A 15,395-nucleotide genomic window follows, 5' to 3' on the forward strand; every position below is an offset into this window, starting at 1 on the left:
AATCAAATTCACATGTGTTTTGGGGGCTGAAGCATTAGTAGCGTGGGTAGGGTGCTTGCCTTGCATGCAGCTGACCTGGGTTCATTCCCTAGCTTCCTATATGGTCTCCAGTAAACTACCAGGAGTAATTCCTGAGTGTAGAGCCAAAATTAACCCTTGAACATTCTTGGGTGTGGCTCAAAATAAAAACAAACAAAATAATTCACGTGTGTTTTAGTTTGCATGAAACAATGATTCGCAATGGTGAGCCAGCGTCTTGTGCTTATCTCACTTGTTTGTAACATCCAAACCTCACTACGCTCCCTGGAGAGCATGTCTGTTTTCCACTGTGACCACATCATAAACCTGCCAGCTAATTGGTTCTCCTGTAAGCTGCCCTATTAAAGCTAGAGACACCTTTTCTGATTCTAGGGAGAATAAAATATTGAGGTAAAGAACTACGTTTAAGAATCAGTGTTATAGAACTCTTTAAAGCAGATAGTGCCTTTAAGTTATCTTTGATTCCACAGCTTCTCTAGGTAGAAAGAGAATGAAGGTTTCAGTAGGATTCAGTTACATGATCTTATGTGTTTTTTTGTCAGTAGGTAGCCTTTGAACATAATATTGCCTGCTGGATTTGTAAAGGTTGATTGAAGGACTAGGAGCCTGGGCTGATTTGGATATATTTGGATATACCAGCAGCTGTGAGTGATTTTGATCTCTGATTTTAAATGGTTCAGCTTCCAGGGCCCATGCTCTCCTGGCTTCTCCCGGGTACAGCTCCGAGAAGATGTCTTCCTTCAGTACATCCACGCGTCAGAGACACTCACCCTCACGCTGAACCACACGGCTGAGCATCTGCTAGAGGCAGACATTAAACTCTTCAGGAAATACTTCTGGGATAGAGCCTTTCTCATCAAGGTTGGTGCTTAGTTATGCATGTTGCAATAACTCACACTCTTCCAGAGAACAGACAGCAAATTGTTATTTTGGAAAGTGGGTTTCTTTTTTTTTTGAGGTGGGGTTGGCATATTCTTTCTTCTTATGCAACCTCAGAGGACATGGAATTGGAAACTTATGTTAATAGCCTGAAGATGTTCAAAATTATCTTTACAGTAAAAAAATGGAGGTTGTATAATTTTGTTTCATTTTCATATTCAGTTCTCAAATCTCTCTGGTGTTAGGGGTTGATATCCTGATTGTAGATATTAATTTATTGCTTCTATTAGAATTATTATGTGAAACTGATGCATTAGGAGTTTATTTTAAATGTGTGACATCTGCTTCTACTTTCCTATGGCTTAGGTGTAGTTTTATGTTTGTCCCAGTGCATTGAATCACCTAGAATAGGAACTATTCATTGGAAACCAGGTTTCCCCCCAACCCTGGGCCCCACCATTGTCTAAAGGTATTCTATCATGTTTCTTCTTCTGGGGCTTTTTAGTATTTCATCTTCAGTGTTGTTACCTTCATTTTTCAAAGAAAATGGAAGAATAGAAAGATTATTTTAAAGAAAAGTTCACTTTGAAGAAAAAATAGCTCAGTTCCTTCTGGTTATGAATTTAGGGGTAAGAGAGTTTCTTTCCAGAACCTGGACCTCCAAGCACTTCCATTTGTAAGCTCCCACCATGTGATAGAGTCAGAATACCTTATCCTCCAATCTCCAATGTTATCATAGATCTCAGTGTTGTTATCTTTGGTTTTTTGTTTTGTATTATTAAAATAAGGAGAGTTAAGGTGTTATATATGACATCATGCTGTGGGGGACTGAGGCCAATGAGGGCTTGCACGGGTCTCAAACTTGCTGCCCACAACATTTTGTGGCCCTGCCCTAGAGGAATCTTTTTTTGTTTTGTTTTGTTTTAGTTGTTTGGGTCACACCCCCCAATGTTCAAGGCTTACTACTGAGTTTGCACTCAAGGATCACCCCGACTTTGCCTCCTGCGGCCCCCAGGTAAATTGAGTTTGAGACCCCTGGTTTAATGTAAACAAACTGAATGGAACATACTCTTCTGAGTGTGAATTGCTGCTGTTGGGCTTTTGTTTTTTAGGACATTCAGTTTTCTGCTATAGCATTTCCTCTTTGTGCTTTAGGAGACTTGTTATTTAAACATACTAGCACCTTCAGTCATCCCTGTGATTCACGCTCAGACCTCCAGGGGTGCATTTCCTGCCACAGAGGCTTGGCCTGGCCAGGTGGCCTTTGCTAGTTGATCCCACCTACTGTTCCTGCAGGAGAGCCCAGAAATGTGTATGTCCCAAGAAGCACCCCTCTGTGCTAAGGCTAGGCAGTGTGTGTCTGGTGCCAGAGCTCCCCCACACCCACTCCACACCCGGAGGAGAAGGCAGCTCCTATGCAACAAAATGATTGACTACTCACCCCATTATCAAATTTTCCAGCTTTCTAGGTGGGCTTATTTGTGGCTTCTCTTCAGTATTTGAAATGGTATCGATAATCTGACAGGCGATTCAGGATGAGTCTATTGCAATGTCTTCATAATTAATCACAATGGGCTGTACAGTAACAAATCCCAAATGTGAGTGCACTCCTGCTTCTTGGATATTTTCATGCCATGAAAAGGACTTGCTAAAAAAAATAAGTTTAGATGGAATGGCCTCATGTTTCCAGTTCCAGGTCATCTTCTAGTTTTTCCTAGCAATATGGCTGGATAGTGAGTGTAGGGAATCTAGGAGAGAGAAAACATCTGAGACCCTTAGGGTATCCAAGGGTACTCATAATGCACTATAAGCAGTTATAAGTTATAAAACTATAATAAAAAGGTATATATATTTATAACTTAAAATAAGTTATAAAATATAAGTATATAAGTTTTAATTCTTGAATTAGACACTTTCTGTAGTGCTTCTTAATTGGTTAGAAAATTATTTTCAAAGTGAATAAAGGGTGACTCTCTTATATTTTTGTTTTTGGGACATACTTGGTGATGATGATCATCATGTGTAAGTTTTCCTGGCTCTGCACAAAGGAATTATTTCTGGTGGTGCTCAGGAGACAATTTGGGATGCCAGGGATTGAACTCCTGATTAGCCATGTACATGTCAAGTACCCTAACCATTATATTATTCTAGCTCCATTGACTGGCTCTCTTAAATGTTGTTTACTAAAGCTTTACAGTTTGGGGTGATAAATAATAAAATTTACAAATACATAAAGTTTAAATATTTCAAATATAATATTTATTGGAACTGAAGCAATAGTTCAGCAAGTAGGGCAGTTGCCTGGTATAAGGTTAATCTGTGTTTGATTCTATTTTTTATTTTATTTTTTCTTTATTTAAACATCTTGAACAAATATGATTTTGATTAGGTTTCAGTCATATAAAGAACACACCCCTTCACCAGTGAAAAATTCCCACCAATGTTCTCAAATCTCCCTCCATCCCACCCCACCCCCACCTATATTCTTGACAGGCTTTCCAGTTCCCTCATTCATTCACATGATTATGGTAGTTCTCAGTGTAGTTATTTCTATAACTGCACTCAGCATGCTTTGTGCTGAGCTTCATGAAGTGAGCTGGAAGTTCCAGCCCTCCTCTCATTGTCTCTGAGGATTGTTGCAAAGATGACTTTTATTTTTCTTAAAGCCCATAGATGAGTGACTATTCTGTGTGTCTCTCTCTCCCTCTGACTTATTTCACTCAGCATGTTAGACTCCATGTACATCCATGTATAGGAAAATTTCATCATTTCATCTCTCCTGACGGCTACATAATATTCCATTGTGTATATGTACCACAGTTTCTTTAGCCATTCGTCTGTTGAAGGGCATCTTGGTTGTTTCCATAGCCTGGCTATTCTGAATAATGCTGCAATCAATATAGGTGTGAGGAAGGGGTTTTTGTATTGTATTCTTGTGTTCCTAGGGTATATTCCTAGGAGTGGAATAGCTGGGTCGAATGGGAGCTCTATTTCCAGTTTTTGGAGGAATCTCCATATCACTTTCATAGAGGTTGGATTAGACGGCATTCCCACCAGCAGTGAATAAGAGTTCCTTTCTCTCCACATCCCCACCAGCACTGCTTGTTCTCATTCTTTGTGATGTGTGCCAATCTCTGTGGTGTGAGATGATATCTCATCGTTATTTTGATTTGCGTCTCCCTGATGATCAGTGATGAGGAGCATTTTTTCATGTGCCTTTTGGCCGTTCGTATTTCTTTTTTTTAATCAACATGTCTGTTCATTTCTTCTCCCCATTTTTTGATGGGATTAGATGATTTTCTTGTAAAGTTCTGTCAGTGCTCTGTATATTTTGGATATTAGCCCTTTATCTGCTGGTTATTGGGTGAATAGTTTCTCCCATATGAAGGGTGATTCTTGTATCCTGGACACTATTTCTTTTGAGGTGCAGAAGCTTCTCAGCTTAATGTATTACCATCTGTTTATCTCTGCTTCTACTTGTTTGGAAAGTGCAGTTTCCTCCTTGAAGATGTCTTTAGTCTCAATGCCATGGAGTGTTTTACCTACGTGTTGTTCTATATACCTTATGGTATCAGGTCTGATATCAAGGTCTTTAATCCATTTGGATTTTACCTTCATACATGATGTTAACTGGGGGTCTATGTTTGCTTTTTTACAAGTGGCTAACCAGTTATGCCAGCACCACTTGTTGAAGAGATTTTCCCTGCTCCACTTAAGATTTCTTGCTCCCTTGTCAAAAATTAAGTGATTGTATGTCTGGGGAACACTGTCTGAGAACTCAAGCCTATTCCACTGATTTGAGGGTCTGTCTTTATTCCAATACCATGCTGTTTTGATAACTATTGCTTTGTAGTACAGTTTAAAGTTGGGGAAAGTGATGCCTCCCATTTTCTTTTTCCCTAGGAGTGCTTTATCTATTCGAGGGTGTTTATTGTTCCAGATGAACTTCATAAGTGTTTGATCCACTTCTTTGAAGAATATCATGGGTATCTTTAGAGGGATCACATTAAATCTGTACAAGGCTTTGGGGAGTATTGCCATTTTAATGATGTTAATCCTGCCAATCCATGAGCACAGTATGTGTTTCCATTTCCGTGTGTCCTCTCTTATTTCTTGGAGCAGGGCTTTATATTTTCTTTGTATAGGTCCTTCACGTCTTTGGTCAAGTTGACTCCAAGATATTTGAGTTTGTGTGGCACTAATGTGAATGGGATTGCCTTCTTTATGCCCATCTCTTCCCTATCATTATTGGTATATAAAAAGGACATTGATTTCTGTGTGCTAATTTTGTAGCCTGCCACCTTGCTATATGAGTCTATTGTTTCTAGAAGCTTTTTGGTAGAGTCTTTAGGGTTTTCTAAGTAGAGTATCATATCATCTGTAAACAGTGAGAGCTTGACTTCTTCCTTTCCTATCTGGATTCCCTTTATATCTTTTTCTTGTCTGATCACTATAGCAAGCACTTCTAGTACTATGTTGAAGAGGAGTGGTGAGAGCAGACAGCCTTGTCTTGTATCAGAATTTAGAGGAAAGGCTTTTAGTTTTTCTTCATTGAGGATAATATTTGCCATTGGTTTGTGGTAGATGGCTTTAATTAGATTGAGAAAGGTTCCTTCCATTCCCAGTTTGCTGAAAGTTTTGATCAAGAATGAGTGTTGGGGGGCCGGGAAGGTGGCGCTAGAGATAAGGTGTCTGCCTTGTAAGCTCTACCAAGGAACGGACCGCGGTTCGATCCCCCGGCGTCCCATATGGTCCCCCCAAGCCAGGGGCGATTTCTGAGCACATAGCCAGGAGTAACCCCTGAGTGTCAAACGGGTGTGGCCCAAAAACCAAAAAAAAAAAAAGAGTGTTGGACCTTATCAAATGCTTTCTCTGCATTTATTGATATGATCATGTGATTTTTATTTTTCTTGTTGTTGATGTTGTGTATGATGTTGATAGATTTATGGATGTTAAACCATCCTTGCATTCCTGGGATGAAACCTACTTGGTCATAGTGTATGATCTTCTTGATGATGCATTGGATCCTATTTGCCAGGATTTTGTTGAAGATCTTTGCACCTGCATTCATCAGTGATATTGGTCTGTAATTTTCTATTTTTGGCAACATCTCTGTCTGGTTTTGGTATCAAGGTGATGGTGACTTCATAAAAGCTGTTTGGGAGTGTTCCCATTTTTTTAATTTCATAGAAGAGCCTGGCTAGGATTGGTGGTAGCTCCTCTTGAAAGGTTTGAAAGAGGGCCCAGAGAGATAGCACAGTGGTGTTTGCCTTGCAAGCAGCCGATCCAGGACCTAACGTGGTTGGTTTGAATCCTGGTGTCCCATATGGTCCCCCGTGCCTGCCAGGAGCTATTTCTGAGCAGATAGCCAGGAGTAACCCCTGAGCACTGCCGGGTGTGGCCCAAAAACCAAAAAAAAAAAAGTTTGAAAGAATTCATTAGTAAATCCATCTGGGCCTGGGCTTTTCTTTTTGGGCAGATGTTTGATTAGTTTCAATTTCCTCAATAGTGATGAGGGTGTTTAGATATGCTATATCCTCCTTACTTAACTGTGGAAGGTTATAAGTGTCCAATTTATCCATTTCCTCTAGGTTCTTATGTTTAGTAGCATAAAGCTTTTCAAAGTAGTCTCTAATTACCCTTTGGATCTCTGCAGTATTTGTTGTGATCTCCCCCTTTTCATTTCTAATACAGGTTATCAGGTTTCTCTCTCTCTCTGTCTTTGTGAGTTTTGCCAATGGTCTATCAATCTTGTTTATTTTTTCAAAAAACCAGCTTCTGCTTTCGTTGATCTTTCGGATTGTTTTTTGGTTTTCAACTTCATTGAGTTCTGTTTTCAGCTTTGTTATTTCCTTCTGTCTCCCTATTTTTGGTTCCTTTTGTTGGTCATTTTCTATTTTTATGAGCTGCATCATTAAGTTATTCAGGTATGCCCCTTCTTCCTTCCAGATGTGTGCTTGTAAAGCTATAAATTTTCCTCTCAGGACCGCTTTGGCTGTGTCCCATAGATTCTGGCAGTTTGTGTCTTCATTATCATTTGTTTCCAGGAAAGTTTTGATTTTCTCTTTGATTTCATCTCGGACCCACTGGTTTTTCAGTAGCAGGCTGTTTAATTTCCAATTGTTAAAGTTTTTCTTCTGTGTGGCTTTGTAGTTCACATCTAATTTCAGAGCCTTGTGGTCAGCAAAGGTAGCCTGCAAGATTTCTATCCTCTTGACTTTACGAAGTTATGTTTTATGTGTCAGCATATGGTCTATCCTGGAGAATGACCCATGTACATTGGAGAAGAATGTGTATCCAGGTTTTTGAGAGTGGAGTGTCCTATATATATCTACTAGTCCTCTTTCTTCCATTACTCTTTTCAGGGCTAAGGTGTTTTTGTTGGGTTTCAGTCTGGTTGACCTATCAAGTGTTGACAGGGCCGTGTTGAGGTCTCCCACAATTACTGTGTCATTATTGATTTCTTCTTTCAGATTTGTCAGTAATTGTATTAGATAATTTGCTGGTCTCTCATTGGGTGCATATATGTTTAATAGTCTGATTTCTTCCTGGTGCACTTATTCCTTGATTAGTACATAGTGTCCATCTTTGTCCCTTACCACTTTTTTGAGTGTAAAGTTAGTGTCATCGGATATTAATATGGCCACCCCAGCTTTTTTAAGGGTGTTGCTTGATTGGATGATTTTTCTCCAGCCTTTGATTTTGAGTCTATGTTTGTTTTGACTATTCAGATGTGTTTCTTGTAGGCAGCAGAAGGTTGGACTCATCTTTTTGACCCATTTTGTCACTCTGTGTCTTAATTGGTGAATTTAGTCCATTGACATTGAGGGAGATGATTGTCATAGGATTTAATGTCATCTTTGTAGATAAGTTTGCTGTGTTTGTTGGTCTCTCCTGTCTTAAAGTAGACCGTTCAGTTTTTCCTTTAAGGATTGTTTTTTATCTGTGAAGTTTCTGAGCTGTTGTTTATCCATGAAGGTATGTATCCTTCCTTCAAACCTAAACATGAGTCGGGGTAGGTGCAGTATTCTCAGTGAGGCGTCCATTTTATTCAGTCTTGTCACAATATCTCACCACTGTCTTCTGGCCTTGAGAGTTTCTTGTGACATGTCTGCTGTAAGTCTTAGGGATGCTTCTTTGAATGTAATTTCCCTTTTTGATCTTGCTGCTTTCAGTATTCTATCTCTATCTGTGGGATTTGTCATTGTAATGAGGATGTGTCTTGGGGTGTTTTTCTTTGGGTCTCTTTTAGCTGGTACTCTTCGGGCATGCAGGATCTGATTGCATGTAGTCTTTAACTCTGGGAGTATCTCTTTGATAATGTCTTTGACAGCTGATTCTTCCTGGAGATCTCCTACCTGGGCCTCTGGGACTCCAATGATTCTTATGTTGTTTCTGTTGAGTTTATCAAAGACTTCTATTTTCATCTGTTCACATTCCTTGAGTACTTTTTCCATTGCCTGATCATTTGTCTTAGGGTTCTTTTCCAATTTCTTCTGCTGTGTTGAGTTTTTCTCATCTTCCAGCACACCGATTCTGTCCTCAGCTGCTGTTACCCTGCTGGCGAGGCCATCCACTCAGTTTTTCAATTCAGCTACCATGTTTTTCAGATCTGTTATTTCAGTTTGGAGTTTTCTGATTTCTGTCTTGGTGTTCTGTTCAGATCGATTTATGCTTTCTTTGAGTTCTACAAACATCTTTCATATTGCTATTCTAAACTCTTTATCCAAGAGGTTAATCAGATGGTTGGAATTTTTTAGGTCATCCGAGCTGTCGTCTTCATTCTCTGTGCATGGTATTTGCCTGCGAGGTTTCCCCATTGTCACGCTTGTAGTATGGTTTTTCCTGCGTGTTGTTGTGGGGTTCATTGGTAAAAAAGAGTGCATGGCCATGAAGCAAAGCGGAGTGGCTGTGCTCTTCTGGAGCCTCTGGGAGAGCTATTTTTCTGGGCCCTTTTTGGCCCACTCCCAAGAGTTTTCGGAGGCAGGACAGTGGAAAAACACGCACAGGCAACACTCACAGTCAGGAATCACTGGGCCTGTGTTTGATTCTTGGTACCACAGATGGCCTGGGCCCACCAGCAGTGATCTAGAACCCCCAAACCAGGAGAAAGCCATGAGCATTCCTGAGTGTTGCTCAAACTTCTCAAAATCACAAAATAAAAAGGATATATATATACTGTTGGTTGGGCCACTTGTTTTCAACCACCACTCTGCAAACTAGTGCTGCACTTATAGAAAGCTTGAGAACAGTTGCTGTTACTGTTTCTTCTGACCAGTATTTCTTAACCTTTTCCAAAACATGTCTCCTTCTGACCTTGTTGTATACCTGTGCCTGCCTTATCCTACTAGTTGGTCTCCTAAGTCTTGTTCTGTGACCCCATATGTAAGCGTTCACCTGTGATTCCCTTGGAATATTCTGGGGTTCCATTGGGTGACCATTTAAGTTTAAGAATTCTGCTCTGGACCATAATTAAGGGACTTATTTATTCTCAGAAAATCACAGTTCACCATTAGTCTCACTTTGCTCAGATATCTGCAGCCTCTTAGAATAAAATTACTGAAGAATTCCAAGTTTGCTTTACCATATATAGGCATACTTCAGGGGTTCCCAGTCAGAACCAAAACTTATTGGGTTATAAAGATTTTGTGTTACCACACTAGTTCATAAGTACAGTGGTGGAGCCATTGTTTGCAATGAATATTGTCTGTTTAAAGATGACAGGCTGGTACCAAACACTCAAATTCTAAAGAGATGTCAGGAAACTGCAAATGAAATAATAGCTGGATCTTCTGATGGGGATCAATTCAAGGCCTCACACAGCCAAGGCATGTTCTCTATCATAAGCTCTATATCTGGCCCAGGAACTTGATTATTTAGGGGCTGGAGCAATAGCATAGTAGGTAGGTTGTTTGCCTTGCATGTGGACTACCTGGGTTCAATCCCAGGCATCCCATATGGTCCCCAAAATCTGCCAGGAGTAAGGACTACCTGGGTTCAATCCCAGGCATCCCATATGGTCCCCAATGTCTGCCAGGAGTAACTTCTGCCCTAGATACTGCTGGGTGTGGCCACAAAACAAAACAAAAGAGAAAATTTATCTTTTAGTTATTTCCTCCTCATCAAATCTTTTCTGCCAAATCTAGTGCTGACAGTTTAGTTCTATGACTTGACTAAATGAGTAAGGCAGCTTACACATTTAAGTGTCATAGAACTGTGTATTGAAATGACTCATAACAAAACAAAATTGTTTTGGTATACTCCAATCAAAAAACCAACAAAAAACCAACCAACCAACCAAAGCATACACAAACTTTCTTTTTCTTATTTCAAGTTTTGTTTTGGAATCAGAAATACAGTACTGCTTGACCCCCTTTATGTAGTTTGCCATCATCTTGATTGAAAAAGAGAGTTTGAGGGGCCGGAGAGATGGCACAGTGATAGGACATTTGCCTTGCAAGCGGCCAACCCAGGGCTGACATTGGTTTAAATCCCAGCAACCCTGAGCCTGACAGGAGTGATTTCTGAGCACAGAGCCAGGATTAACCCCTGAGCTCCATCAGGTGTAACCCAAAGACCAAAAAGAAAAAAAAAAAAGAAAAAGAAAATGAGGGTTTGGGGCCAGAGAGATAGCATGTAGGTAGCAAGGTAGCATGTTTTGCCTTGCAGAAGGATGGTGGTTCGAATCCCAGCATCCCAGATGTTCCTCTGAGCCTGCCAGGAGCGATTTCAGAGTGTAGAGCCAGGAGTAACCCCTGAGTGCTGCCGGTGTGACTCAAAAACCCAAAAGAAAGAAAAGAAAGAAAAGAAAGGAAGGAAGGAAGGAAGGAAGGAAGGAAGGGAGGGAGGGAGGAAGGAAGGAAGGAAGGAAGGAAAGAAAAGAAAGAGAGAGAGAGGGAAGGAGGGAGGGAGGGAGGGAAAGGAAAGAAAGAAGAAAGAAAGAACGAAAGAAAGAAAGAAAGAAGAAAGAGAGAAAGAAAGAAAGAAGGAAGGAAGGGAAAGGGAAGAAAGAAGAAAGAAAGAAAGTAGGAAAGAAAGTAAAAGAAACAGAAAGAAAGAAAGAAAGTAAAAGAAACAGAAAGAAAGAAAGAAAGAAAGAAAGAAAGAAAGAAAGAAAGAAAGAAAGAAAGAAAGAAAGAAAGAAAGAAAGAAAGAAAGAAAGAAAGAAAGAAAGAAAGAAAAAGAAGAAAGAAGGAAGGAAGGAAGGAAGGAAGGAAGGAAGGAAGGAAGGAAGGAAGGAAGGAAGGAAGGAAGGAAGGAAGGAAGGAAGGAAGAAAATGAGGGTTTGAGAGTTTGGGTTAAGGTTCACCCCAAGTAAATATGTGAGGGTGTTTAGATTTAGTCTTAACCTGCAAAGTACATCACACCCTCTTCCACTCCAACCTCTCTCATGACCATCTTCTCAGCACCACCCCTGCCAAGCCTGTTCCACTTTCCTGTTCCCTCCATGGTGGACCCCAGAGGCAAGAGTCTAGGGTCTGGGATGGGGGCTGGGGTGGTGGATGTAGATTGGGGGGAGTTAACGGCTACTTACTACAGAGGATCAGGCTTTACTTGCTCTGACCCTTTGTGCTCTGGGAGATTTGTATATATTTTCATGTTCATTTTGCTCTGGCCTCGGGTTGTTTTTCTGGAGGAGTCCAGAGCCAAGCTTTGGAGACACTGAGCTGCATCCCATGTTGGGCAAGGCACAAGGGTCTGTGTCTATTAGTAGGGCTGCCTGCCTGCCTGCCCAAGAATTTGTTTTGGAACATGTGCTTGCACAGTCTCGGGCTTTTTGACCCGTTGGCACATCCACACATAATTCTGTGTTTCTGCACTTTTTCAATGACTGTGGGGAATCCAGTTGAAAGGAAAATAAAGAGGACTCCAAGCAAGCAAATTCTATCTGGATCTTGCAGTTCATTTTCGGCCAGCGACAGCCAGCACAGCACTCAGCACACAGCACACAGTTTACTTTTCCTGGGTCAACCTCCTGCTCCTTATCCTGCCCCCTGAGCCCCAAGGTTCCTGTGTCCCAGGGTGTGGGAGTGGGCTGTTGAGGTGGGCAAGTACACAACATAATGGCTCTTCCCTCTAGGTCTTTCATTCTATTTGGATGTTCACAGATTATCTTCCAGAGAATGTTCTGGCAGTCATGAGCTGGGCCAGCAGTGGAGAGCCAGCAGTAGGGATTCTATGAGATTTGCTTCATGCCTCAGGATCCTGCAGACATCGTGTGTGTGTGTGTGTGTGTGTGTGTGTGTGTGTGTGCCTATGTGCTACAAGTCACTTTTCTCACCTGTTTTCCTTGATCCCCAGGCCATCCTCTGTCTTCCCCAGTTTGTGATGGTTGTTTTTACCTCTCATTTGTAACCCAGAAGTTTCCAATTATTTTGGTGATTTTTATCTTCTTCCTTTCTCAGGCTCTTGGAGAACAAGAAGTCAGGCCCAAGACACAGCCAGCTATGCCTTCCAGTGCTGCAGAAACTGAAGAAGAAGGTACCTTTATTCTTTTCTTCGGGTTGGCTGAATGCAGAATAGGCTCATCTCTAAACAGAGACAAGCTTGTTGAGATAGTGACAAGCATAGCAGGAACTCAGAGCTCAGAGGTTAGACCAGGCTTGGAGGAAACTAGAAGACTTCAGCTCTCATGTGTACCGGGTATTGTGGCCAAAAGGTATATAACAATGCCTGCCATCACTGGTTATCAGGGAAATACAAATCAAAACATTGATATCATCTCACACCACAGTTAGATTGGCACACATCATAGAAAACAAAAGCTACTAGTTTTATTGTGGATGTGAGGAAAATCAGACCCTTATTCGTTACTGATGAGTATGTTGACTGATTCAGCTTTTTGTAGAAACAATATGGATACTTATAAAAAAAAAAAACCTATGAATTGAGCTTCCATATGATCCAAAATTTCAGTTCTTGGTAGCTACTACCCTAACAGCTCCCAAAAACTATTAGGAAATGTTGCATGAAATAATTAACGATGGGGCTGGATGGCGATGGATGGAGGCCTTTGTGCTTAGGCCCCAGCCACGTGGCTTTATCCCCATTCAGCTGGCGGATTTCAGGCCCAGGTAATCGGCGTAATCAAGACTCACTCACATGCAGGCTTCAGGAAGCATTAACTTTATTCATGCCCTATTCACCACATGTGTGTGGCCTATCTCATAACCTTTTAAGCACTAGTTATTCTTGGCCCTGCATCTAAACTCCTTTCAGCCATCTTTCTCAGAGCGCCCAGCAGCGCAGAAAGGGCCAAGAGCCAAAGAGCAAAAAGCCAAAAGGCCAAAAGGGCCGAATTCCCTTGGTCCAAGCCTTATATAACATTTCCCAGACCCCTCCCAGGAATGGGAGGGTCTAGCAGGTAAGGTTACACCTACTATCCGGTTCCCAAGACCCCTCCCAGAAAAAGGTGGGTCTAGGGTCTTAAATAGGTACACCCACATTTCCTCCTTTTCTTAATATTTTTATGCACCAATGTAATAGAGTGAAAATTAATATACCAGCCCTTTTCAAAAACACATTTTTGCAAAATATACTCTACACCTGTAACCTAAAATTCTATTAATGCTTTTTTTTTATAATTTTTTATTATGAATTATGAGAACAAAAGATGCAAAGAAAGAGGATAAGGTAAAGTTACAGTGGAAGGACAATCACCCATAACATAATTATCAGAAGAAGTCCCCTTGCTGATATCTTAACTTTGAATTTTCACCAAAGAAAGTTAAGATAAATAAAACAGAATCCATGTGCAATTACTTTTTCCCTCAAGTCCCCAGATTGTAGCACATTATAATATTTCTTAACAGCACACAAGGCAATCTAAAGCCATCAAACTTACGTAACTCCTTAAACATTAGAGGCATAGTGTTTTTTTACATTTCCATGTACATGCATATTAGCTTAAGTTAACCTCAAATTTTAAGTGGGTGTGTTTTAAGGATTAGAGTCAAAGGAGCACAGTAAAAACGGTGTTAGAGTGGCAATTGTTGTTTGCATAGGCCCACCAAAATATGAGAGGCATGGAAAGGAATAGCCTTGGCCTAAATACAAAGAGATCCTACCCCTGAAGTTTCCTGGCATAAGACCAGCTCTAGGCCTCAGGAAAGTTATCGTTCGCTCCAAGACATTGTCCGTAGCGCCAACACACTTATCACACAGTCTCTGTTGTTGGTCTCATGTTTCTGTATTAAAGATTCTGGAATCTGCATGTCCTACATTGAAGTCATGATGTGGAGAGCCTTCTCGTTTCACCTCACCATGAAAGGGGAATGCAGGAAGCCCTGTCCTGTAAGCAGGTTGTTGTTGTTAAGTCTTCTCAGTGTTAAGGGAAGTCTCTTTTGAGCAGGACGATGTCTGAGCAGTGGTAGGGTCTTCCGTGGTAGAGGATTGCTTCCAGGTGATGTTATAGACAAACCTCACCATAAAGGGGCAATACAGCAAGCCCTGTCCAGTAAACAGGTCATTGTTCTTGTTGTCTTCTCAGTGTTAAGGGATGTCTCTTTTGAGTAGATCGATGTCAGAGCAGCTGTAGGGTCGTCCCTGGTACAGGAATGCCTCCGGGTGATGTTATATACAACCTTGGATGTTTTGTAAATGTCTTCTGTAGATCAAGGGGTAAATGGAGAATGCCCATTCTTCTGAGGCCTGTGCCAGGTCTTTATGTCAATGTTCAGGGTGTAAGGTCTCATTGCACTACAAGATTTGTGTGTTCCCATTTCTATTAGATAAGAACTTATTGGTATGTATAGTATTTTCCCATGTCAGTGTGCCTACGCAAACAAGATATAAAGCCACGTGGTGCTATCAGATATATGGGGGCATAAGAACATTTCCAACAAGACCCATGACTTGGTTCAAACATAAGTATTAAACTGAGGGATTCTTTCACACCAAATTCCATATTGAGCAGTTCACAAAGAGAAGATAAAAAACATGGGGGGGGGGGATCATCACTGTATAAGAAAGTATTTAGCAAAAGTTATAGCCGTCAAAGAAAACACCCATAAAATGTTGAAAAGATATGTGTCCTTTTTATGCCTTTTAAAATAGTTGTGTGGGTGTTAACTCTAGGGCACCACTTTGGTCTGTGAATTAGGACTCAACAGTACTTAAGTTAGAAAGGGTAAAAAAGGAGTAATGATGATAGGAGTTAAAGAAGTTAAAGAGAAATATGAACTTATGAAGGGGTATGCAAAAGGGCAGAGTACAAAATGGACATTCTGCATACATAAAAACATAATTCAATGATAGTGAGTACTATTAATGTTTCTTGTGAGAGTACTATTAATGTTTCTTGTGTGCGCGGGGGCGATTGCCCCCGCGCGATTTTGAAAATGTAGACTGGACAGAGATTACCAGTGCCAGCCAAACCTCCTCCTGCTAGACTCCCGGCTCCCAGGAAGGAGAGATCCTTCAAGAAGCTGGGAGAACAGAAGTTCAGAGCCCCACCCAGACCCTCCCTAAGGAGCCGC

At 41.0% G+C, this 15,395-nt stretch overlaps 1 protein-coding gene across 1 annotated transcript in view; it reads left to right on the forward strand.

Annotated features, from left to right (window-relative positions):
- ARHGEF28 (Rho guanine nucleotide exchange factor 28) overlaps positions 1 to 15,395 on the forward strand; it is a 291,674-nt gene that overhangs the window by 78,574 nt on the left and 197,705 nt on the right. Inside the window, exons 5-6 of the mRNA XM_049768833.1 lie at positions 720 to 900; positions 12,324 to 12,399. Of these exons, the coding sequence (XP_049624790.1) occupies positions 720 to 900; positions 12,324 to 12,399 (257 nt within the window). The remainder of the gene's footprint in view (positions 1 to 719; positions 901 to 12,323; positions 12,400 to 15,395) is intronic.

The sequence above is a fragment of the Suncus etruscus genome, chromosome 2 (assembly GCF_024139225.1).
Source record: "Suncus etruscus isolate mSunEtr1 chromosome 2, mSunEtr1.pri.cur, whole genome shotgun sequence".
Classification (NCBI taxonomy): Eukaryota; Metazoa; Chordata; class Mammalia; order Eulipotyphla; family Soricidae; genus Suncus; species Suncus etruscus.